Source organism: Polyodon spathula, chromosome 1 (assembly GCF_017654505.1).
Source record: "Polyodon spathula isolate WHYD16114869_AA chromosome 1, ASM1765450v1, whole genome shotgun sequence".
NCBI lineage: Eukaryota > Metazoa > Chordata > Actinopteri > Acipenseriformes > Polyodontidae > Polyodon > Polyodon spathula.
The window spans coordinates 29,876,031-29,903,105 of NC_054534.1; the positions used below are offsets into that span (position 1 = coordinate 29,876,031).

General features: G+C 36.5%; 1 protein-coding gene across 5 annotated transcripts in view; it reads left to right on the forward strand.

Annotated features, from left to right (window-relative positions):
- The window catches only part of LOC121317012 (microtubule-associated serine/threonine-protein kinase 3-like), a 103,229-nt gene that overhangs the window by 30,929 nt on the left and 45,225 nt on the right, over positions 1-27,075 (forward strand). For 2 of the 5 annotated variants that reach the window (XM_041252516.1, XM_041252526.1), the window contains exon 2: positions 980-1,060. The exons of 2 other annotated variants lie outside the window; for them this stretch is intronic. In XM_041252516.1, coding sequence (XP_041108450.1) covers positions 980-1,060 — 81 coding nt within the window. Of the gene's footprint in view, positions 1-979; positions 1,061-13,820; positions 14,225-27,075 lie in introns of those variants that run through there. One more of the 5 variants, XM_041252535.1, reaches the window with a different exon arrangement.

The following is a 27,075-nucleotide window of genomic DNA, read 5'->3' on the forward strand; positions in this document are numbered from 1 at the left end:
TTAACTGTGTTCACATGTATACACTTACTGTACTTTACCTGAAATGCCATGTTGGTGGGAAAATGTTTCAATAAAAAAAATATCTATCTCTATCTGAGCTGTATTAACCATTACGTTAGTGTATGTTTACATGTAATGCTTTTTGTTTGTGTTTTTTTATTTTTTTTGGTGTGAGATTGCGTCAGTTTTGTTTACATATGAACCAGAACAGTTTGATGTAAAATATGTAATTAAATACATTTTAATTTGTATTGCTAAAAACAATATTACTCCAGATTTGTTTTATTGTTGCTATCTATACAAGTGATTCCAAATTTAGTATAATACCGTCTGTTTTACATAGTTGATTACTACTAAATGAATAATAAATAAACAGAAGGCTTGCTAGTTTTGTTGCGATCACATGTAGTTTAAAACTGGTGTTGTGACTCATTATTTATATTCTTCATCTTGTTTTACCTTTCAGAGAATTATTCTTTCCCCTCCTGCTTCTACACAAGTCTTAATTTCCTAGTTTTTAAGCAGTTTGTGAATTGTGCAAACTTTACAGAGATCCTTGCAAGGCCTTTACTATGCACAAATACCATAATATTGATCCTCAAGCTGTTCATTCTGTGGGTGTCATTTGCATGACCTCATTCAGTTTTATTATGTCTTATAGAGGTGACCGATTCAAATCAGGACTTAACCTTTGATTTAAAATGATCTGTTTCAAAGGCAACACAGATACCACTGAGCACTATGGTTTTCTGAATAAATATTAGTGCATTAAATATTTGAAATGAATATAAAATGGTAGCTTTTATTTTAAGCCCAGTGTAAAAAGTAGTGTGATGAGTTTACATCTTAAATTAATCTGGCATGTGTAATTCTTCAGCATAATGATGCGTCTCTACTTGCCTGGGAGTTCTTATTAACAGGCAGTTCTATAGGTGTTGTCTAAAGGATATCTATTTATTAAACTCGGTTTAACTTGCAGCCTCACTCCAAGAAGCTTGAGCCCAACCCCTACAAGCCCCTGCAGCCCTTGCAGCCCGCTGCATGCGTTTCACTTTTGGAGGTAAGGATGAGCCTTTCGAAGCGGCCATTTTGTTTTGGCGCAGGGGAAGCTGTGCAACAAATCGTGATTGTATTGATACCGATTGTATTGATTCAAATCATTAGAAAGGAAAGCAGCTGAAAGATATTCTTGAGGTCTGGGTTGAGCACACAGTTGGACATGCTGCAGTCACAAAACAAATCTAGTAAAATATATCATTAAACCCCCTCCCTCACTCCCAAAATCTTCTTTATGCAAACTGGGAAAACAAAAACCTTCAGGCTTTGATTGTTTAAATAAACGGCATACTGTATTCTTTTAAAAAGCTTCTCTTGGAATCTGATGGGAAGACTAATCCAAAGTATTAAGCTTTTCATTTGTCAATGAACATGTGTTGGGTGCCATATGTCTTTCTAATGTAATCATTCTGAATTTCAGATACTTAGGCTGGATATGTTACGCTATGAAGCCTTAACACACAAATATATCTGTAGAAAGCAGGATTAAGGCGGTGTGTAGCAAGAAGCTCCCTAGTCTCTACTATACTGTGTATATACAGGGGGGAAATAATCACTACTCGTATACACATTTCTTGTCTAAACCTTAATAAGGATCCTAAATCCCACCCTGTCTTTTTAGAAACTTGTGTGTATTTCATATCGGTTCTAAACGGCAGTACAGCGGGCCTGCATTTTGCATATTATTATGTACGTGCATATGTATATGTATTTGCATAATACATTTCGTGATTGATAGTATTGAAGAACACTATGGACAGTTTCACAGCTGTCATTCCCTTTTATTTTGAGAATGGATCTGTGGTAGATGGTAAGGTTTGGTTTTCAACAGTACAAAGTTGATGTGTGTTTTTTTTTTTTTCCCTCAACTAAATGAAAAATAGTCATGGACATCTCTCGGACCTTGTACTGTGTGTATGTATGTATATATATATATATATATATATATATATATATATATATATATATATATATATATATATATATGTATATATATATATATATATATATATATATATATATATATATATATATATATATATATATATATATATATATATATATCGAAAAGATCTCTGTGCTGGTACACCAGTCGCATTCAGTTATACCAGGCTTGGCAGTGCCTGTGGTAAAATCAACATGAAGAATATCCCACCTGGTATTGGAGTAAATGGATAACATTTTGGTTACCACTGCACTTGTGAGATGTCATGCTTATTAAAATATTACACCTTTGTTTTGAAGAGGGGTTTATCTATTTATGTATACCATGATATCTTGTCAGCAAAGAATGTAAGTGGGGTTAGCAAACAGGAAATCCTATCCCCCAGCATCACAAACCAGCACAGGTTTTACAGCTTTTAGTTGGCCAGCAGATTCTCTCTTATAGTCCTTTTTCTTCTCCAGAATGGATCAAATAACCAATTTAAAGCCCATTACTTATTAATAATGGACCAGGAATTAAGTAGTCTGACGTTCTATTATTGCACAATAATTAATCTGGATGTGACTGTCTGGAGTAAGTCGGGTCACCAGAGTTCCATTTCGAATTCTTACTGTAACTGCCAACTTGCTCCTAAAAGCTTTTACCTTTCCTTCAGTCCCCAAGTTCTACTGTAAACTTATAAATAGTAAATGGAATGAAGACCATCCCATCATCAGCTGATTCATGCCATTTTTAAAATTTGGTTATTCAAACGTGGCTATCCATCCTTATAGTAGATTTCTAAATGATTATTTTCAGGTGATTATTAGTTCTTAGTTCAGAACAAGTAATGTAATGTCCACTTTAGCATGGCTTTGGTAGACTGGCGGAAGTTGCAGATGTTTTGTGCTTTTTCTCCTCTTTATGCAAGAACATTTTTGTAAGAAAGATGTCATTGTGATTTATAGATCTCCATGATAATCTTTGTCATTGACATGCTTATTACAGAAGCTTCAGCTTGTGGTAAATCAGTTTCTCCCCAGAAGACTAACCCAGTACGCCATCAATCATTTTTATAATAATATTCCCAAACGGAGAAAGACATTTTAATGGATTCCTATCCTTACCCCTTTAGTATGCTTCCTAATCTAAACTTAATTTGCAACATTTCATGTCTTAATAATGAACATTTTCCTCCTTTTGATAAATTACCAATAAATACCCTCTGTGTTATTTTTAAACCATGATGCATACAGTGCAAGACAATGAATGCCATATGATTTTGTAATCTCATATTATGTATACTGTGCATGTATTTGTACATCCCAAGGAATTATGTAGGTGGTCCACAATATAAAGCTTGATTGTTTGGGTTTGTAGATGACATGGTTTCATATAACAAATTCAAGTTGTTTCCCCAAATTGCCATATACTAAACACATTTCTCAATTAGGTGGTGTACACAAATCATGTCCTTGGTAGTGCTGAAAGATAACAATAGCAACATACATCAAGTTTCCAACATACTATAAAACAAAGCAGTACAGTATCCTCTCAAAATAAAGTCCTCAACATTGCGGCTGTTTAGAAACTGGGATTCAATTGAAAAACAAATGTTCAAAGTCAAGGGCTGCTTTTCAGCTAGGAACATGTTAAAGGAAAGAGGGTTTATGATCTAAAGCTTGGTCTGATTTTTCAGTTCAGCTAGATGTTAGTAAAGCCAGGATGTTTGTGGAAATGGCTTTTTAAACATATTTTAGTCAAGTCATACCGGTCATCTAGTCATGTGACTCAGACAGAGCAAGCTCATTGTTAAGTTTTACAATCAAGCTTAGTCTAGTTTACAAATGTTTAGACAAAGTGCCTTTTATTGTCTTAAACTTTTTTTGGGGGGGTTATAGCTTGATTCATGTGCCTCTTTAACACTATTCAAACATAAAGAAAAGTAATCTGTCGGATATTGGATTCTGATATTGGACTCTAGTCGTGTTCATTTTGATTAATCGCAGCTGAAGAGCTTTTGTCTGAAATGTCCTGAAATATATATATATTTTTTATCATTTAAACTTTTTGTGTACATCTATAGCTAGGATTGTCTGTCTGTCTGGAATGGAGAGGAGGGCTATAATGGAAAATTAGCATGAAGACTATTGTTACTGTCAGGGGGCTATAATGCCCGAAGTTGCAGGCACCCTGGAGGGAACAATAGTCTTCCCGAGGGGCATTTAATTTTCCACTATGGCGGAGTCTGCAGTACACAGTTAATATATGAATCAATCAAGAAAGTAAGTGAGGCAAGGTTGAATAGTAAGTACAACTTTATATATTTTGTTTAAATATAGCTGATGCAACATATGGAAATAACATAAATAAATAAATACCACAATTTTTGAAGTTCATAAATTTGTTTTCATCTCCATCTGGTTTGCTGACTGCTGCATAATCTAATTTATGTCTCTCACGTCATATTTGTTTTCATTGTATTGTATGTTAGAAAGTCAGAAAACAGTGACATTTAATCACCATTTTAGTGTTTGGAGCATCTTTCTTTTGTAATTTATTTTCTGTCAAGTCACAGAATCAATGTTCAGCCTTTTTCTTTTGTTGTTCTCCAAACGTATTCATAGTTTGTTTTTTGTCACAATGTTTTTTACTGGTTGTGAATAATAATAATAATAATAATAATAATCCTATAATATATTAATTTTTATAGAGCCTTTCATTCATAGTGGACCACCATCAAAAAGCGCTTTACAGAGTCACTTAAAATAGGTCATTGATTTAACATCTCATCTGCAGGATGGAGCACAAGGAGATTAAATGATTTGCTCAAAGTCACACAGTGAGTCAGTTAGTGACAGAGGTGGGATTTGAACTGGTGACCTTCTAGTTACAAACCCTGAACTTTAACCGCTGGACAACACTGCCTCCTTTACTCACACATTGGTCCTGTATAAGATTATTTCACTGATATTTAAATATCGGTCTTATCAATGTTATGTGTATGCTTTATCAAAAATATCTTAAGATAACACGTTTTAAGATATGACTCAAACCATTCAGGTTTTTTCAAATTAATTACATCTGACCTAGTTATAATCTTGCTGCATGTTTTCTATACATCCGAAAAACAACATTCTTTTCATACTTTACTTTCAAGAGCATTTTAATGTGTTGCTTCCTTTTTTCCCCGATCGCTCTCGCTCGCTTTGTGTAGGCTGTAGCCTCTTTGATATTGAGTGTGTTGCAGAGGGAGCTAAACTGTTTTCAGGATCTGCAGGGTTTCCATTTCAGTGCTGCATAAACTGCGTGTCAGAGGTGTAAATGTGTTGATAATCAGCACAGCATAATAAAAATCACAAACTTGGTTTCCTTTTGTTTGCTGCAGCCTGCCTGTTCTGCTTCATAAGAATTGCACAATCGCTGGACCCAAACTGATTGAATTACTAATACCTTCAGTTTAGACATGCTATTGAGCCTTTTTTCTTACAGCATGATTGCATCATAGTATGACAGGAGTGGATTACAGCTCAGCGCTTTGTTTTTCTACCACTCTGAGAAGAAAATAACTAAGCATCTGTCAGAGTGAGAATTCTGTTTCTTTTTTTCTGAACGTCCAGAATGGAGTGACATATGGTAATTGCATCATCTTTGCATAGAATGGATTCCAAACACTATAGATGTTCCACATCTTATACGTCTTTTTTTCTGCAGTGGCTTTATTTGAAAGCCAAACAGGTATTGCCTTTCTATTGTGTGTTCCTATGCATGAAGTAAGCAGCTAATCTGGAGATGACAAAATCAGTGTGTCTTGTCAGAAATGCATATATATTTTTTGTTTATATATATATATATATATATATATATATATACACACACACACACACACACACACACACACACACGTCTACAACCCCTTGAACTTTTTTCACATTTTGTTGTCGGTGCTTCAGAGTTTAAATTAGGTTTTTTTCCACTTATCTACATACTGTACTCCACACTGTTAAGGAGGAAAAAAGTTATATATTAAAAATACAAAACTGAAAGATCATAATTGGATAAGTCTCCACCCCCGTGAGTTAATACTTGGTGGAAGCACCTTTGGCAGCAATTAAGCTGTGAATCTGTTGGGAAAGGTCTCTACAAACTTGCTTGCAAAATCAAGATCAATGGCATCGAATGGGGTTTTGCTCTGGGCTTATATAGGATTTTCCCTCCATTGAATACATTAGGAGTCCCAATTAAATCTGATCATCAATCTGCCTTGACAGTTCTTATCTTTGAGAATTATATATTCTAGAAGGATCTGGTCAACTCTTTTTAAAACTAATTGGAGTTACATAACTGTCTTCGAAATTAATGAGATATAACTTATTTCCCAAAATATTGGAATGGGATCTCGGTTGTCTTTTTCAACCCCTCCTTTCTCTAAAAAGTCTGGTGAACTAAAGTTCACAAGATCCTTGCTATAATACAATACAATATGATACAAATGTGTGTATTAAAAAAAAAAAAAAAAAAAAAAAAAATATATATATATATATATATATATATATATATATATATATATATATATATATATATATATATATATATAGGATATTATATATATATATATATATGGGTCTACCCACAGTATATTCCCTCCGCGCAGCATATCTTGTCAATTTTTCAGATTAGTTTACTATCATATAGAGGTGTGTTAACAAAGTATTGGACAAAGACTGTAGGTTGGCTTGAATTAAACCTGACCTCTCTCTAAAAATTCACATGCATAACCAGGTTTCAGACACCATTTTTATTTGCCAAGACTAGTGTTTTAATTAATATGAAGCTCCCTGCAAGTGCTTTTCCAACGCTTCACTGCATGAAGTCATTTTTTGACGCTCAGACATTATCCTAATTAAAGTCGCTACCTATGTGATAAGGACTGATACTGTGGACAACTTTTCTAATTTAAATTAAGTGCTCACTTCGGCTGCCAAGTTTTTGTTAATTTCTATGGTATAATGGAGTTAATTTTGTTTATTATAGAAAGGCCTTGGATTCAAAACTGCTGACGACCACTAAATCTCACTTTTGATTGCTAAAACCTATTTTTTCATGCACAGTACTTCTTTTGCTTGTAAGCAGGTGAAGAAGGGCCCATTAAATTAGTTCTATTCCTTCAGCAAGTTTACTGTCTACTAAAGTTATCCAATACAGTTTACACTTTATTGTCTTACATTCAAACTTAACAGTTCCTCTGTTTTTTGTTGCAGTAAAACAGTTATACAAATCGAACATTTATATTATTTTGTTTAATTGATTTATTATAATGTCTAAAAGACTTTTTGTTTAGTTGGAGACAAACTGAACTAATTCTTAAATTGATCAAATTAAATGAACACCACCTCAAATGTGTCTTAATTTGTCTACAACATTGTCAAAGGGGTTACAAATCGGTTCACTGTATATGTAAAGTTACAGTTTTTATGCTTTAAATTATTTTATACTATATTTCTAATTCAAATACTTCAATACAGCAATCTCTTTTGTGAATTGTAATTTTATTTTACTCAGTATACACAGAAGGCAAGAGGTTAATTTTTAATTTGGCACTTGCTTGGCTGGAAATGCAACCTTGAATATTAAAATTTAGGTTTCTTATTTATTTAAATACTTTAGTTTTTTATACTTAGTCAAACCTAGTCCGATTTGCTTCTGGCATATTAACTGTTCCATAGAGTTTGCCGTTCTGCTCTCGCGGGATCAGAATGTTTTGAGGCTTTGAGTCCAATTAAATATGCTTTTGCCTTAAGGGAGGTTTGGAACTTTCAGCAGGTCTGCCTGACATTTTGATACCAGGAGCTCTGTCTTTCAGACCTTACACAGACTTATTCAAATGACTACAAAATACAGAATCATTCAACATTATTATTAGCAGTGTATTTGATTCTGTAGCATCCAATCCGTATCTAATAAGTCAGCTTGTTTGCAGCAAGATTTGAATTCTCCTGGTTGAGCTCAAAGTGGCTCTGCAAACATCACAACAGGCCTATGCATCCAACGTTTTACATCACAGGTGTGGGCGACCAGGGCCTTTACTTGATACCTGCAAAAACTTAAACCTTGTTAGCTGGGCTCCCATCTCCTACATTCTCATTCCCATCGTCAATGTGCAAACCTCGGACAAATTAAGCTGTTTCTGTCAGTCAGACGTCTCTGCTGCATATACTTTTCATTCAGAAAAGGTGCTCAAATCTTGTACAAAGGAAGCCAGGTTTTAGGGTCACTCCTTGACAGTCTCTTGTCTGCATAGATAGAGCAGATTGTGCAACTGGAAAGCCTATTATATGCGCCTATGTCCCTGTGCTGCAGAAAACCTTTGTCTTGTTGATGTTGGATATTTTTCATGTAAACATGATATTTGCTGTACAGACGAACTCTCATTGTTTTGACACAGTAGAGTTGCCTTGGAGAAGAAGCAATAAGGTCAGAAAGAAAATTTGAATATGTTTATGGTCTCCCAGAACTCATACTTAAAATGTGAGCCATAGTATTGCAAACAATTTCCCCCTCCCCACCCACACAATCCCCCAGCATTCCTTATAACATTATATTTATATATTTAGGTATAAGTCCATAAAAGCTGAATGCAAATATTACAATGACTTGCTTTGTTCTAGATTCAGTCACTGTTATTTATGTTGTATACAGTTGAACTGTACATACTGTGGCAGAGTAGGCTAGGAGGGTGCTGCCAGACCACATTCCCCAGAATGCCAAGGGAGTGAGTCCAGGAAGTGGTTCACCTGGCTCTAATTTTAACGAGGGACACCTGCCTAGGATTAGCAGACAGGTATTTATTTACCAAAAAGTTTGTCTGGGGCTGTCTGTGAAAGCCGAAGTCCTGTGTGGGCTACTGAAGGTACTGTGTGAACCTTCATATTATTGAATTTGTGAAAACTATGTGTTTTGAAACCAGTCAACGACATAAGTGCGGTTTTAAGATTTTCTTAAAGTTTAGTTTAGCACTCCTTGGTGGAGTTAGGTTTTTGTTTTTTGTTTTGTTTTATTTTCATTTCTGTCAATATTAAAGTGCATGTAAGTGCTTAAACCTGCAATTCTTGTGTCTTGGTCTGTATTTAAAAGGGCGAAAACGAACCTCGGTCGTAAGGCTTTGTTACAATGTATACTATACTATATTGAAGAAGGTTCCTATTATTGGACCTTTTATATTTTAAATGTGTCATGCAGGTTGCTTTACTCCCGTTTTTAATATAGTTACTGGTTAATTTGAAGAAACTTGGTTAGAAACAGAAAGTTCTACTGCGAAATATGATGACAGGTCATGTGGTGTTTTTACATTTTGGGAATGATTTGCCCCGAGCACAGCTGTAACTTACTATGTTTCTCTGCATGATAAGCATACAGGGCACTGTACCTGGCAATGCACTACAGTATATCAGCAAATGAGCCGTGGCACAACAGAAATGGGTCGAGGCGAGAGTGTATTAAATGGAATGTCCAGACAGTAATTTATGTGTACAGAAATAAAAGAAATATTTATTATCTATACACAACAAAATAATTAAAAAATGGTGTGAGGAGTGCAGGGGTGAAATCCAAAACAGACCGTGAGAACTCGTCTTTAATCGTCGTCGTGGCGAACCATACATAAACAAAAAGACAAAAAAGACTGCATCAAACTAGTCTCTCCCTCCACCCGTTACTCCTCCTATTTTACTTTCGGACCAACCCCGAACACAGTAGTACATTCCCTTTAGTATGTAACGTCCCGCCTCTGTAGTCAGTGGAACACCAATCCCCAACTGACAAGTGTCCTTATCCTTCACTTGACTCTAGTGGCTGGAATTTACATACTCGTACTTCCGCCCCTCACCAAGGTGCCGCCCCTCAAAAAGATGACTTTTGCCATGGTCACGAGATCTTGGTAAGGGAAGTCCCGAGTTGGTTTGATGCCATCTACTGTCGGGAGGCTGAATCACAGACCGAAATCCCTTTGACTCATCACACCACCCCAAAGGGGTTTTGTGCTCAAAGATTTTAAATCCACTTGAAGGACTGTTTAGGTCCATGTAAAAGAGAAGCACAATAACAATTTTCTTTTTAATCTGTTGGCAATGTGGCCTCTAGCAAAGCTTCTGCATAACATCATGTTTGCAAGTGCCCCTGTACTGTCTTCTGCCATATGGACCCAGACCTTGTACTGTACAGTAGCCCTTGAGTGTTAAACATTAATAAATAGCCACTCCAGTGAACTAATTGGGTTTCCCATGGAACAAGACAGCCAATTAGCACCAGTTCATACAATCAGATCTCCACAGCAGTTATCCAGTGCTTACAGAGCAGTCACATAAAGTTGGCACTGGTGTTTAGTTTCACCAGTGTACACACAAAGCATAACTATAGTATGAAAAAAAAAAAAAAATTTAATTGTTGGCCAGGCCTGGTTGTCAGACTCTTCAGTCAGACAAGACGACCGTGGAAACAAAGAGATATTTAGATTTTATTTTTAAGCCAGAGATTTTAGAAGATGAAGCGAAAAATCTACATTCTGAAAACTTTATTTCACGATGAGAGCTGCTCTCACAAACTCTTAATAGGGGCCACCCAAGATTTGAGGATGCCCTGGGCTGTGATTTTAAAGTGGTCTGGATTGCCTGGAGCTGCAGTCAATCATCTCTTTTAACAGTTTCTGAATTAAGGGAAGAAGTAGAATGTAAGGCGCTAAGGGTGATGTTTCAGTGCTGGGATTTCAAAGCACATTTTTTTTGTTTATCAGATCTTTGAACAGCACTTGCAGTGACTAGGGAGAATGAATATGCACACAAGTATGGTGTTTTAGGCTTCCACATACCGAGTGACAATAAAGATTCAGAGGTGACTTTAGCAGTGTTGTTTCTTGAGAATGGAACTATACTCACAGGGGGAAAAAAAAAAATTAACAACATTGTTTAATTTGAAACATTATAGCTGTTGTATGTATTTAATACCTGTGAAGGGAGTTATTATTATTATTATTATTATTATTATTATTATTATTGTAGTAGTAATGTAATGCGAACAAGAATTATGAAACATATAAATCCCAACACAGTCTACCTCATGTCTGTGAGAAGCAGCAGTGCAGTATCCATGACCCCTCTATCCAGGCACAATTTCAAAGCTGGCATTTATGTGATGCAGGGTGGACCTTTGCCTGACAGTTTTTCAGGAATTCTGTGCTGTATGCAAGGAATTTCAAAACAACAAACACATTCCCCATGTGTCGGCATTACTGTGCAGTTACGGCAGCTGCACCAGAAACTGTGCTGTTGTCAGGATTTGGATCGCTCTCGCTACCTGGATCAGATTCCCAGGAATCTGAACACTTTCTTTCAGTTTCAATAGGGCCTATTTGGCATGCTGTGATTGACTCAGATTCATACAGAAAGTTTTTACCAATAGATTTCTAGCTGTTAAGAGTCACTTAGTTCCAGTGCTCTTGTGAGACTTGCCATCTTGGTTTGTTGAGCGCTTCAACCAGTGACGTCACAGGAAAATGGCAGTGTTAATATGGCGGAACACGTGCCGGTTGCCGTAGTTTTAAAAGTCTTTTATTGTGTTATAAGACAAACACAAGGCTGTTTTGAGTGGAATCTTTAGCAGATGATGAATACTTTCCACTCGTTTCCATTCCCCTTTAGATGACTGAAGTGATAATTGAACTTGAAAGGATTGCAGTGTGTGCTAGTGAGAGAAAGCAGTCCTAGTTTTGTACTGTCCCTGTTACTGTAACCACAGGCCTTCTGTAGACTAACATTAAATGCACAGCATAAGCCTTTATAATCCATTTAAAAAATCTGCTTCCCATTTTGAACATGCTTGAAGACACATCCTTCTGCCAAAATAGTTAATAGCGTTACTTGGACTTAAAGAAAGCTGCGTACTGTATTTTGAATAGATACATTGTTACTGATTTTAGCTATTTACTTTTTAAGGCTCTGTTTAAATTGAGGTCTGGGTTTGCCTGAGAACTTGTAAACAATATTTAATAATGATGTCCAAAAATTCAGAGTATTGCCTACAATATTTTTGTTCACCAAACTTACTAACATAGCTGTATGTAGAGTAAGACTCCATTGGAAGTAGTTCTGTACTTAAGTGTTTAACAATAAAATAAAATCAGTGTTACTAAGAAGGATTCATTTTTTCATGTCGGTGACCAAGACTGACAACTGTGTTTCCCAGTTTCTGGGTTGCCTAGCAACTCAACAAACCTTTTTAAGGCATAGGGTTGGGTGCAGGCCCAGTTGTAGCTTACTTTCATTTTGGGTTATCGCCATGACTTGCTAAGAGGAATTTAAGCAGCTCTTGGTAATGGAGATTGGAAAGAGCTAGGCATATTCATCTACTTCCAGTATGTGTCTAAACCAGTCACATGATTAAATTACTTTCACAGGACTTGCAACCAGTATTTTCAGTCCAGTGCCAAGCATATACATTTGTTGATGCCTGTTGTCTGTATAAGCAAATGACAGACGAGGGCTATTTTTATTTTTGGAAACTTCAGCGGACACCAGCATCTTAATGTGTAAGTCTTCTTAAAAAGCATCCCAGGGGTAATATAGAGTTTAAAGGGCTGTTGTATTTAGACCATCTGTGTATATAGACCTTAGTCTCTATAAAGATACATTTATTTTTTATTTGAGCCACGAATTCTTCATATCTAGGTTGGTACCTTTTTAATGTTAACCCCCCATCCCCAAAGCAACTCATGTTAATCAGAAAAATAAATTGCCCGATGACCCAATTGGAACGTACATTTTTGGTGCAAGGTAATTTTTCCATTTAAATACCCTTTAATTAGACTTTTAACACTTCGAGGCTCTAACAAATTAGCCATGTAACAAGGTAGAAGTAGAGTTCAATATACCCACCATAACTATAGCAGAAATTACTCGATAATGCAGCTTGCTGTTTGGAACACAACAGGAACATAGTTGTCAAGTAGCTTGTTTCTCCTTAGCTTCTTTCAGGGAAACCGCTTAGTCATTGTCTGGGAACCTCCAAAACAACTGTTGAAAAACAAATAAACAAACAAGAAAGCAAGCCAAGCCACGTCACCAGAGCAATAGTATGAATGTTTGGTTTAGCTATAACAAAATGATACTAATCCTCGGGTGCAATGTATTGTACCAGTAAAAGCAATCTACATCTCTCTCTCTCTCTCTCTCTCTCTCGCTGTGTTTCTCTCTGAAGTCCTGGGTTGTTATTAAGCAAATTGTTGAGTATTTTGAGTTGAATGGTAGCAGAATAGGAATAAGATCCTGGCTGAGATCATTGTTTACCCTCTGGATAGTAAGCGTGTTGCTGCATGCTGTTCTCTCAGGCTGTTTCTGCTGCAGTGTTTTGCTTAACAGCAGACGGGGCTTTGGAACGGATCATTTATTTGCTGCTTTAACAGCTTTCAAACCTTTTAAAAATAAATAAATAAATAACTAAAAAATTGTACCTTTTTGTCTTATCTGTTGATAAACAAACAGCGAGAGAGAGAGTTGGAGATCAAAGGTAGTTTAAATACTGAGACTCCAGGAGCTCAGCTAGTTCTCTTATTTGCTTCGGGAAGAGGAGTCAGGAGTGTGCTTTATTATGTAAATCAGAATCCTGAGATGGCAGTGTGATACATCTTCATTTTTAAAAAAGGAAGGAGGGAAAGTTACAGGAGGAGGAACCAGCTTGAGTAAGATGCACAGGCTTAGTAACTGCCGGTGATGATGTATTGTTGCTTTTGGTTTCCACCCCCCCTACAAAGTGGTAACTGCCAGTTAGATGATATGCAGTATGTTTGGCTGAGGCATTTACAGTGACACAGAGCATTTCATTATCAGAAGGACGAAGAGGGGTAAAAAGTGATGGATGTTGGTTCTCTCTCAGGGGTAGAGGTTGTTTGGGTCAAGCTGAAAAAAAGGGGAAATGTGTCCAGGATCTTCTGGGAACTGACTGAGTAATTACAGGACCTTAAGGACACTGCCCCCTGGATATGCCGTGTTCTACAGCTGGCTGCAGATGAATGTCGATAAATAAAGTTGTGTTTGATTGCTATGTAAGGAGCGTCTGTGCCACTCCACAATTTTAACCTTAAAACCGGGGCTGTAATTCAATTTGGATCATGTCTGACTCAAGCTTTTGGACAGTTCTTTCTAACTTTTCCATGCCTCATTTCCTCACAAGATCAAGACTTCGCAGATCTAAAAGGTATATGTATGTTTTTTATATATATAGATAATACGATTGAGTGATGCTAAGTGATAGCCTTTTAAAAAAGGAGATCCTAATGGTATATTTAGTATTGGAATAGTCAGTATGTTTTCAAGGTGAATTGTACAAATAATAAGGAAGCAGTACTGTATGTTTAGGAGTGAATGGCTGGCTGTTTAAATTATTATTATTGAGCAATAACAAAATTCCAAGGAAGCTGCTTGTTAAATGTACTTCAGTAAACCTATTGAGGTAGCAATATCAGTTGGTAAACAAACAAAGCCAGGGAGTCTTTATTCCAATGGTTTTGTGCTGGCCCAATTGTTAATGTGTAGTGGTCCTGTTTACATAGCAAACAAAGCTAAAGCTGTGGTTGTTTCTCTTGTTTATTTAAATTGTGTAATTAATAATATAAATTAAATAATTAATTATTTAATTAAATTAATTAATATGTTATAAATGTGTTATTTTATTCTAAAGCTGTATCTCTACTTTAATTGATATCTTTCAATAGATCAATTAGAAATTACAGAAATCACTTTGTGGTTTTTCTCATTTTTATAATACTGTGACTGTATATGGGTATCTTCCGGTACAATTTCTCAGTTTAACACATGGTAGAGGTACAAGGAGGTCTAGCCACTTTCCATAGGTCATGATGCAGGGCCACACTCAAACATGTCATAGCATGATGGTACATGCATTTTGTAGGACTGCAACTCATTTATTTTTCCTCACATGTATCACACATTTTTCTAAAATTTCTGAAAAAAAGGAAGATTGCAGTTATGGATTGGCCATCTCGGTCCCCAGACTGAGCATCCCATTGAGATGTTGTGGGTTTACTTGAAGGCTACTTTTGCAAAAAGTCGATTGCAGAACTCAAAGCTGTATGTTTTGAATAATGGGCAAAAATATCTCTAGAAAGATACAAAAAAAGACTGCAAGCTGTAAAGGAAGCAAAGGGTGAAAGCATTTTTATATCTTCCAGTACAACAATTAGAAATTATAGAAATCGCTTTCTTTGCGGGATGTGTGTTTTATTTTTTATTTTTTTAACTCCCCAAATAATTTTAGTCTGCGACTGTATATATTCTATAAGCTTTACTGTATTTGAGTTTGTATACAGTTTATTTCCATACATGTAATATCATCTAATGACCCTGTGTACATTTTATAATGTACATTGTTTTCCATTGATTACTACGGTTTCCTGAAATTTAAAAGCTGACTTCTTTGGGTCTCAGTTATCAGTAGTTCAAAGGGGAATTAAAGCAAATGAACAGAAACATAAATATCTACATCCAATATTAAAAGCTTTAAGAAACTCACATGTATTACTCTGAGGAGATTAAGATACTTTATACACACTTTCATTTTCCTGTTTATTGTTTGACAAGTCTACATTTTTTTAGAGTTTCCGATACTAAAAGCTTTGGCAAAGTATAATAAAGCATATTGAAAGAAAGGTAAAGCATAGATAATCATTGTCAGGTCTAGAGACGTATAGTAAAGCAGATAAAACAAAACCTGGAAATCAATGGTAAATGCGTAGTATAATCAAGTGGAAAGTGGTGGTAAGGACTACTCCAAAAATACAGTGCAAAGATACCATGGTGAACCTTTGAGGGACTGTAGCTGCTGTGTGAGTCAACTAACATATTGTATCAAACATAGAAGAAATTAGTCATTTTTTGGACCCTTAAAGTTTGTTACCCAATGTGCATTATTTTCTCATTGCTGTTATATATTTTTAGCTATTAGGCACATATTTGTCTTCTAGAACCATTTTTACACAAAGCCTAATACAGGATAGACATTAAAGCAGACCTTGTTGACATTCTAAGCTGTTTATTCTAGTCTGCCAACGTTTCTAGCTGTAGAGATAAAAGTATTACCCCTCTCAAAACCTGCCTGCCACTATGTTAGTTTGTGAGACGAATGAGTACTATGTGATCTACTGCAACAGTATGGACAACTAAAAACAAAGTAAGAATTTGAATATCATTTTGAAGGAATATAAGGTCAAACAAAACAAAAGAAAATATTGTGTGGGACTCATACATTTTTATTACGGGAACCAGTGACCCACTGTCAATGTTATTGCAGTCAGATAATACACATGATTTGTGTGAGAATGTGTACAGGAAACAGTTTCCTCACTATAACTTGTATTTCATTTTACTGTTATCTTTGCATTCCATTATTATGTGGAATTGCAATTTGACAGCATCATCACTTGTGGTTATCCTACCTTTTAGCAAGGGAGCTGCTGTATGACCAGGAATGATTAACCATAGTACAGGTCATTAACAGATGTCTGAAATATGAATGACAATAAAGGTCGGAAGCTTTATAAGGCAAGATGACTGCTAACTATACAATAGGTATTTTGATATGCAACATAGACCGTTAGTAACACTGGCTAAATAGATATGTTGTCATTGTGGATTAATTGCTGCATGCCATCCTTTCCATACTCTGCACATTGACATGACAGTAGAATTATGTGTACTAGTAAATGGGTTGTATCATTTATCATGTTTGCCCAAGGTGATTTTTTTTTTTTTTTTTTTAGTAGTTTTTCCATTTTTAAACTTTTTTTTCTGTTCAATTTAGGATTCCTTCTTTCTTCAGGATCCTTCATACAAATGGCATGAGAATGAACCTAGTTTTACCATGTATGAAACGTCACTTTTCGTATGGACTGGTTTGCCTTCGCAGGGCTGTTTTTCCTGAATTGTACTGCATTGTTGATGAACCTCTGGTAGAGTTTTAGCAGGACCAGCTGTGGTCAATTGGCTGATGGATCTGGGTGCCTTTTACAAGTTGCTGATTCATGCATTTTTTTTCTAGTAAGTGTCCTTCCATTTAACACGTTTAATTCTGTAGTTTAAACGCTTAGGAAATGAAACGCCAAATACAGTAACACCCCTAATACACTCAGCAAACTAAATCTTAGTGACCTTCAGGGCTCAAGTACTGTGATGCAGTAAAAAACAAACAACAACTGCCATGAGTGCCACTTAATTGATCCACATGAGTGGCATCCTAACAGTACTGTTTGTTTTTAGCCTTGAACTATCCACAGTATTGTATTAAGATGATGCCAACCATTGCGTACACACACACACACACACAGGTAGACATATCTCACAAGAAATCTCCAGTCGTCAAAAAATATATATCATCATCAAAAATACATTGCGACAGGATAACGTCACGGCCCAGGCTGGACCCAGAGACAGAAAGCTGCAATTTTATTTTTTTTTATTTAGTCGTTGCCAATTACATTTTTTTTTTTATTTTCTCCCCAATTCAGTAGTGTCCAATTATTTTGTTTAGGCTCGGCTCACCGCTACCACCCCTGCGATGACTCGGGAGGGGTGAAGACAAACACGCTCTGTCCTCTGCAGTGTGTTCCGTCAGCCGCCTGCTTCTTTGCACACTGCAGACTCACCCTGCAACCACCCAGAGCTACATCGTCAGAGGACAATGCAGCCCTGGGCAGTTTACAAGCAAGCCTGCAGGTGCCCGACCAGACCACAGGGGTCGCTGGTGTGTGGTGAGCCGAGGACACAGTGGCTGACCTAGTCCAGACTATAGGGCGTATCTTGCACTCCACGCGTAGCACCTAATAATTATTTATTTATTTATTTATTTATTTTTTAAAAAAGGGTGTTCACAGTAATGGTTTTATGAATTCAGTCTTTAATTTAACGCTAGCTTCTGTAGACCCCATGTTGTTAAAGCAGTCCATACATCATGCTGTGAATAACATACCATAACATAACATTCTTGTGCAAAGTGACATACATGATAACTTCTGCTTGGGAGTGGTGTTTGTAGCTCATCAGTAGTGATAAACTGTGAGCTCCTATCTGGAAGAACAAGTTCACCAATATTTTTAGCAGTATCTGGAGTTCTAGCAATGTATTAAATTGTATTGGTGAATTCTCATTATTTGAGACTAAAACAGAAACCTTAATTGTTTTCAAATTCAGGTTCTTGTAGTTGCCAGTGGAAACCTTTTGCTGATTAGCAAGCACCATTGTAGAACATTGATTCTGACCAGTGTGATTTGGGATTAAGCCCACCATAGTGATTACAGTGTTTGAATTCTGTTCTCCTGAAACCAAAAATGTCTCCACCAGCAATCTGTCACTATTTTTTTTTAAACAGAGATTATAAAGTCTGAAAAAGATGCCATTTGAATTTCTCTTGTGTCATACAAAGGGAAATCTGCCCTAAGGATACGTCCACAGAGCTCCCACACAATCCCCTGAATTACTGCAGGAAACTCTGTGTCTGTCAAGAATACTCAATCGTTTGTTTACACTGTCTTCCTATAGACAGTGCTTCCATCTTGCTACTTAGAAAGTCAATCCTCCTGCTGTGTGCTTGGAAAATAACATACAAATAATATATAAAATACTTTTGGGAAGAATGTTGTTTAGAGGATTTCTAGGAATGCAAGCTTAATTTTGTTTCAGTAATAGCAGGTAGGCAACAAATGTATCAGGTGTAGATCTATAATGGTTTGGAGAAGAAAATTTAAGATTCTAGAAAATGTATTTATCGTGGCCAGTATTTTCTTAAAATACAACCCATTGTGGTTTAGTTGTTAATGCAGTAGCTCTGTCTTTTACTTCAATTTGACTTCCTGGTAGCTGCACACATACTGTACGTGGTCTAAAAATGTAGCATTGTTTGTTTTGACCAAACCAAAACATACCTGGCTCATTTCTTTGCATATAGAATTTGATTTACTATGGGGCATTATTACCTCTTTCCCTTTCACAAAAGTGCTATGGACAAGAGGCCTGTCACATATAGGCTTGGTGGTGACATCAGACCAGAAAGAGAGACACAGTATTAAGTATTTAATACTGCGGCCAACACAAACGGACAAACATAGTGAAGAAGTATCGTGCTGGTGTGAAGCCAGCACGAGTAGCAATTGTCGTTATATTAGTTTACGCTCCTCCTCTGAGCACAACCCAAGCCTGTGTGAGATTCTTGCCTCTCTTATGCAGCTGTGCCTGTGCTCAATTTGCTTGTTAATCATTCAATAGGGCCCAGGCACATTCTGCACTGCAAGTGATTTGACAGGAAAGGCAATTAATTCTTCCCTGCTGACCTAAAACACCTGTGTCCATATAGATTTTAAACAATAATAACACAATTCAATATAATGCAAACTAAAACCACACAGGGGTGGGGTGTACCCCATCATAAGGCCCCGCTTAAGAACTAATCTTTATCTGCATCTACACCACAAATAGCTACAAGAACTGCTCTCAAGATGTGTAGAAATATACTAGTAAAGTAACATACTGAACTGCTGCTTTTGAGTGACCCCTTTTCTTTGTTGTTGTTGTTACTGGTATGCTAGAATGCTGCTGTATTTGTTATTGTCTGAAGTGCGTAGGTATGTTAGTACAGACCTCGGCTTGCAGTACTTTCTGTTAGGACACCATGCCTGTTCTGTTTTTACCAGCGCTATTAGTAAACTACTGTACAGTTTCTGACATCAAACGCAAGATCCGGTGCAGAAACTTGTTTCAGAGTGGGTGATTCAGCTGCACGATTTGTGCAATGAATGAAGCACTTAAATACTGCGTAATTAATATGCTGTAGGGTGTTTTTTTTTTCTTCTGCTGTTAGAAACTACTCCTAAGACATTGTAATGCATGTTTATCCAATTCTTGAAGTACTCTTTACCAGATACTGTACAGTGTTTCAAAGCAACCTACTTTTTAATTTAGGCTACCTATTTAAGTATGGTTTAAAACCCTGCCTTATCCCAGTTTTGTGTCGTTTTGTTTTAAAATGAATGTAAACTACATCTAATGTAATGAAGATTGTTTTGGCTGACCAGTTTTAGTCCTGTCCAATTGAGCGTGATTTAAATAAAATAAAACATTGTGTTTGAATGCTAGTTTAAGCATAGACAGAGAGTGGCATATTGTTTCCCAAGACAGCTGCTTGAATCGGGTTATAAAAATAATCTGGGCATTACATACATTGTGGAGTGTGTCTTGCCAATATTGGTTCCCTGTGTTAGTACGGTCAGATTTTCCATTGAGAGGACATGGTGTTCTACCTCTTAGATTACTGATGGAACCAAGGCAATGGTTGCATTAGTTAAGTTGTCTGCAGCATTTTCAAAAGTAGTCTGTGTATCTTCAGTAAAGTGTAGGAAATAAATGAATTGCACAGTAGTCACATAGTATTTTGGGCAACAGTATATCTACCATGGATGAATAAAATGATTATTTGTGGAATTATGAGCGCACTCCTGTTCTTATTTGAGTTACTGTGGGCTTTAGCAGAGAAACAGAGTTTATTTCCCATCTGAAGCAATTTTGGGCTGCAAAAAGGCATTTTGTTTGTGAGCAGGGATCTTCTCACTGGCAGATGTCATTTGAAGACTGGAATGAAAATAGTGTTGCACCAGAGCTGTGAAGGTGTCTGGAATATCGGCTCTTCACTCAGTGTGACAATCAATCTTTATTTTGGGAACGTTATGATGCAAATCACAAGGGCTCAGCAAAGTCACCTCTGCCTGATGCAGGGTCGAAACAAGAACTGCTCTGGAAAATTTTTAGCAACATGATCGATTTCAGCCGCATTCGGGGAAATGGACGCTTTCCAATTTGCACCTGTACAACTCTGCTGTGTTTTTGAGATGAAAAGTGTATTGTTATATTTCGTAGACTTAACTTGTTACATTTTATTTGGCTTTTTAATTGTTTATCTAAATGGCCTCATGTCCTACTCGCTGCATGGTTGGTATTTGTACTGTATGGTGTAGACCATTTTAGATTGAGTGTTTTTTTGTTATTTTTTTTTCTATCTTAGCTTTAAAAAAAAAAGAGGAAAAAAACATTCATGCGGTATATAGAGGTACTGTACCTATACGTTTAGAAAATATGAAAACTTATACCAAGAAAAGTGTTTAGTTGTGTGGCTTCTCTTTTCACATACTGCATAGTACGTCATATATGCTTCAAATGCTTCAAATCTATAATGGTATAATCTTATTTAACACTAGAACCGCCACGGCAGTCATTTTGATAGTTTTCACTTTTAAATTTTAAATTACTCTGTGTCTGTGAAAGACACGTGGTTGTCCGTTGCTGACTTATTTCCGAAATACATATATTAAATACCCTGATAGCGTTTGAAAGGCAGGATTGCAAAAATAAGTCATAAATATAAATAAGTTATAAATATAAATCCCTCTACTGAGGACCACCAAAACCGTCACTTTGACGTTTGTTTTTATTTTGAATGTAACCTACAATATTCTATTTTATTTTATGTACAAGCCTGTTATCTCTACTGGACCTGACAGCCATCAGCCATCCTTCGTTTTGTACAAAGAAAACATGTTACTTTTGTTTTTAAATTAAAAAGGACTTTAGTTTTTTCCAGTTTTGTATGTACATTGTGTGTGTGTGTGTATATATATTATACACAATGGCTCTCAAAAGTATTCACCCCCTTGGACTTTTCCAAATTTTATTGTTACAACGTGGAATCAGAATGGATTTAATTAGGAGTTTTTGCCATTGATCAACACAAAAAAGTCTATAACATCAAAGTGAAAAATAAAATCTTCAAATTGTTCAAAATTAATTACAAATGTAAAACAGATATAAATAATTGATTGCATAAGTATTCACCCCCTTTGCTATGACACACCTAAATAAGCTCTGGTGCAACCAATTGTCTTTAGAAGTCACATAATTAGTTGAATGGAGTCCACCTGTGTGCAATTAAGGTGTTTCACGTGATCTCAGGGTAAATACGCCTGTCTCTGGGAGGTCCCACAGTTGAGTTAATACATTTCCTAACAAAAACTACATCATGAAGATGAAGGAATATTCAAAGCAAATCTGGAATAAGGTTCTTCAAAAGCACCAATCAGGGGTAGGATATAAGAACATTTCCAAGGCATTGAATATCCTCCAGGAGCACAGTAAAGTCCATTATTAAGAAATGGAGAGAATATGGCACAACTGTGTATCTGTCTAGAACAGGCCGTCCTCAAAAACCGAGTATACGTGCTAGAAGGGCACTAGTCAGGGAGGCCACCAAGAGGCCCATGGCAACTCTGAAGGAGTTACAGTCTTCCACGGCTGAACTGGGAGACACTGTGCATATGACAACAATAACCCGGGTGCTTCACAAAACTGGCCTTTATGGGAGAGTGGCAAAAAGAAAGCCATTGTTAAAAAAAACTCACATCAAATCTCAACTAGTTTGCCAGAAGGCATGTGGGAGACTGAGACCAAGTGGAAGAAGATTCTATGGTTTGAGACCAAAATAGAGCTTTTTGGCCTCAACGCTAAGCGCTATGTTTGACGCAAGCTTAACATCGCACATCATCCTGAGAACACCATCCCTACCATGAAGCATGGTGGTGGCAGCATCATGCTATGGGGATGCTTCTCTGTGACAGGGCCTGGAAAGCTTGTGAAGACAGGAGGGCAAAATGGATGCAGCATAGTACAGAGAAATCCTGGAGGAAAACCTGCTGAAGTCTGTAAGAGACCTGGGACTTGGGAGAAGATTCATCTTCCAGCAGGACTATGACCCCAAACATGCAGCCAAAGCCACACTGGAGTGGCTCAAAAACAAAAAGGTCAATGTCCTGGAATGGCCCAGTCAAAGCCCGGACCTCAATCCAATTGAGAATATGTGGAAAGAGTTGAAAATTGCTGTTCACCAAAGGTCCCCATCCAACTTGACGGAGCATTTTGCAAAGAGGAATGGGCAAAAATTGCAGTGTCCAGATGTGCAAAGCTGGTAGAGACTTATCCAAATAGACTCATGGCTGTAATTGCTAACGAAGGTGCCTCTACCAAATATTGACTCAACTGGATGAATACTTATGCAATCAATTATTTTCTGTTTTATATTTGCAATTAATTTAGAACAATTTGTGGATTTTATTTTTGCTTTGACATTATGGACTTTTTTTGTGTTGATCAGTGGCAAAAACTCCTAATTTAATTCCATTTTGATTCCATATTGTAAAACAAAATGTGGAAAAGTCCAAGGGGGGTGAATACTTTTGAGAGCCACTGTGTGTGTGTGTGTGTGTCTCTCTCTCTCTCATATATATACACACACACACACTGGTTTACACACTAGTTTCTTTTAGTTTCTTTTGAAATGTTTATTAGTTTTTTTTTTTTTTTTTTTTTTTTTTAAGTACTGCTTTATATGTGACAAGTTAGCAAATAAACCCTTTTATGTTTAATTGTTCATTTTAAATACGTTGTTTCGGCTGTGCAGATGTTTGATATGATGTGCTAGAAAAAAACTTTTGCGTTGTATCCGATAGTTTGTCTTTGATTTTAATGTTGCTGTTTAAAATGAAACCGTCATAATGACTGGCGGTTGTGCTTTTAGGTATGAGTATAACCGTGTGGTTCTAGTGTTAACAAATAGAAATACAGACTTGTGTTTGCCACAAGGGGAGGATTAAATCAAACCGTAAAGCATCGCTATTATGCCATGCATTATTTCCTGTTACAGGGTGTAACAGAGATGGCTTTGTGGTGACATCAGACCAGGAAGAGACTCGACACACAGGATTGTGAGGTAAGCGTGGCTGCGCATTTTATTAATAAAAAGGTTAAACAAAACCACACGCTGGTACAAAATAAACGTCACGATGGCCAAAACAAAACGGATGATACACCGTGAACAAGTGTCCTGCTGGTTCAAAGCCAGTACAAATAGCAATTGTTTACATTCAGTATCTGTTCTTATTTGTCTCTTTCCTCCTCTGGACAACCCAGCCTCGATCAGCCAAAGCTGCGGGTTTATACACATTTGACCGTCTCCAAATTAGCAGTAAATTAATTAATCTGGAGACGGTCACCTTCTACACAAGTTTAGCATGGGTGGGGAATTTTAACTCCATCCATGCTGCAAAACAACAATAACAAAACATTGTGTCTTTACAAACTAAACAAATGTGTTTTTAAATAATAATACAAAATAATACATACACACACAGGAGCGGGGTGTACCCCATCACACAGGTATATTCAATCAGTCTTCCACACAGGATGCTCCATGAAGATGCTTCTTGGCAAAAATGCCGTACTGTTCGCATTTATGTTTTTTGTTTTTAAATATCTTTGTAAACATTGAAATATCATATGTGCTTTATTTTTGGATGAAGTCTTCCCCAAGTGGAGTGTAGATGTATTCTAACCAATGAAAAGGGTAAATATTTGAAGTGGACATTCAGCCTTGTGTAAGAGGACTTGTGGGTTATGATTCTGTACTGTATGTTACCAGGACCTGGAACAGAAACTGTTCTTGGAGTACAGACTTGTGTCCTTCTTCAAAACCACAATGGCATAGACTTTTGTTGAGATAAAATACGTGCATTTTATACAGGAAATGGAATTACATTACCACTTTGTTTACTGCCTTAATATCATTAAATGCCAAAGAAGCTTTGACCCTTTTGAGCATGACACAATTCCACTTCTGTTATTATGACTGAAATATTGGGCAGGTAAAATGCAGTGTGCAATCAAGAGGAAATTAATTCTATCAGGTGGACTGACATCTAGATATACAACAGGTTGGAATTGTCAGCTGTGCTATACAAGAGGTGGTGGAGGTCATCCACATGAAGCTACAAGGGAATGTGATTTCTCAGATGACATGCCAGGATCAGGCTGAAATGTATCAGTTTTCCAAATCCATGGGTACCAGCTTTGTAGTAGGGTAGCAGTTTGATATCCTTGGTAAATGATTCTTGACTTTTTCCTCTTTTTATGGAGGACTTGAATGGTCTGGCATTATTGTGATTGTATATAAAAAAAAAAAAAAAACAACAACTTTGAAATCTTTCCCTTTTGAAATAATGTACTGCTATGACTGTGTTGTTGTTATTAGAATTGTGCAAAATAGATAATAATAAAACTGGAACTTCCATTATACAAGTCAGTCTGTTTTGCTTGGATGGTCCCAGTGCCTGACCAGGTTGTGTTGATCACCAGTTCCTGCTGGTCCTTAAGGACTCTGTAATGGAAGCCACAAGCCTGATGTGCTGATACACAGCATTAGGTGCCAGTTGGAGCCCAAATGCTGTGTGACCAGCCATTTATAGATTGAGAGGTTGCTTCAATTTCATAACAGGTGTGTTATTGTAAGACTGTTGGTTATACCAATAATAATTATATATAGACACTAGCAAGCTTTTGCCGTCTTTTTTAAATGTGTGCACTGTGCACTATATCTGATCAGGTCCAATGTACTGTATTAAACCTAAGAGGATCTAGTTTGTGTACAGTAAGCATGTTATTAATTAAACTTGTGCTGCTATTCACAGACTCTGCCTTCAGAAAAAGTGCAGCTTGTCACTGCTTGTCAGATGCTGCCTTCATGTTGGTGGACAGGAATGTTTAGTTCCAAACATTCTTTTGTAAATGTTATTAGTGGAACACTTTGTATATCTTCATTGAAAGTTCCTATTCTGATTCTTCTGTGCACTTGAAGTGGCAGCTTTCAGTTCTGTTTACTTCACTCACTGCAATACAATACAGTGAAAATGCAAAATATCACAGGCTGTTGAAAAGGACGGTTATATGGTAAGACATTCTAGTTGTATTTTATTTTGTGAACTAAACCATTTATTTCTAAGACACAAAAATGGTTATTTCAGTAGAAAATACTGTGAGGAAGAACAAAACTGGTGGTTTATGTACTGTATAAGTAAGTGATAATCATTTGACATGCTATAGAGTATACAGAAGCCGCTGTAATCTAAAGGCTTTGTCTGATTTACTTCTGTTACGCGTGTAAGCACTATGCATGCTTTTCTTAGGCACCATTATTATTATTACATAAAAAATGTATTCATGTCTTCATTAGTAAATTGAAATAATCAAATAATTATACAGGACCCTCTCGTCTGTAAATGCAGTGTCTCATTCAAAGTGGTGGCAGCATCAAGGGCGGGGTTTACATGCACAATTCATGACAGTTTATCTCACGATGGGTTTGCCGTACTTTTCAGGAAATGCGTTGCTATGCAGTTCTGATTTGGGGGAAAAAAAATCGTCCGTACCAATGCAGATTACTCAATGCATAGTCATTTAGGGGAGGGGATAGTTAAATGTCTGTGTCTGCCTAGTAATTAGGAAAAGAACGACTCTGAATATTGTGAGGAGTGCTTGCATGCGTTGCCATGAAGATAAAAACATTTAAAAAGAGAAATGAATTCACGTGTTGTTGCTCACATTCTGAATTGCGCCGCACATTAGCTACTTGTTTGTCTGGTTACCTGTCCAACACACACACACACAATTTTATTAAATATAATTCCTATTAAGTACAAGTTTTACTGCTTAGAATGTGTGTTTGTGTGTGTGTGTTTGTGAAACATCTAAAAGTTAAATTTCATTAACACTAGAACCGCCTTTTACAATACATATTTTTATATTAAATATAACCTACAGTGTTCTATTTTTTTATTTTTATACAAGGCTGTTATCTATACTGGACCTGGCAGCCATTAATTCCATTGTTTTGTACAAGGACAATATATCAGCAGGTAGAATTCATCTTAAAGCTAGCCACAGCGCTTCCCCAGAAATATTTTGATCAGAAAACTGCAAAGCTGCAGGCTACAGCAGCTCAACCTGGATTGTGTGCTGTGAGTGACACACATGCAGGATAAATCATAAGTTACTTTCATTTTAGATTAAAAAATACTTTTGCTTTTACAGTTTTGCATGTACATAAACCTGTTTACACACTAGTTTAATTTGAAATGTTTATTATAGGGTTTTTTTTTTTTTTTAAAT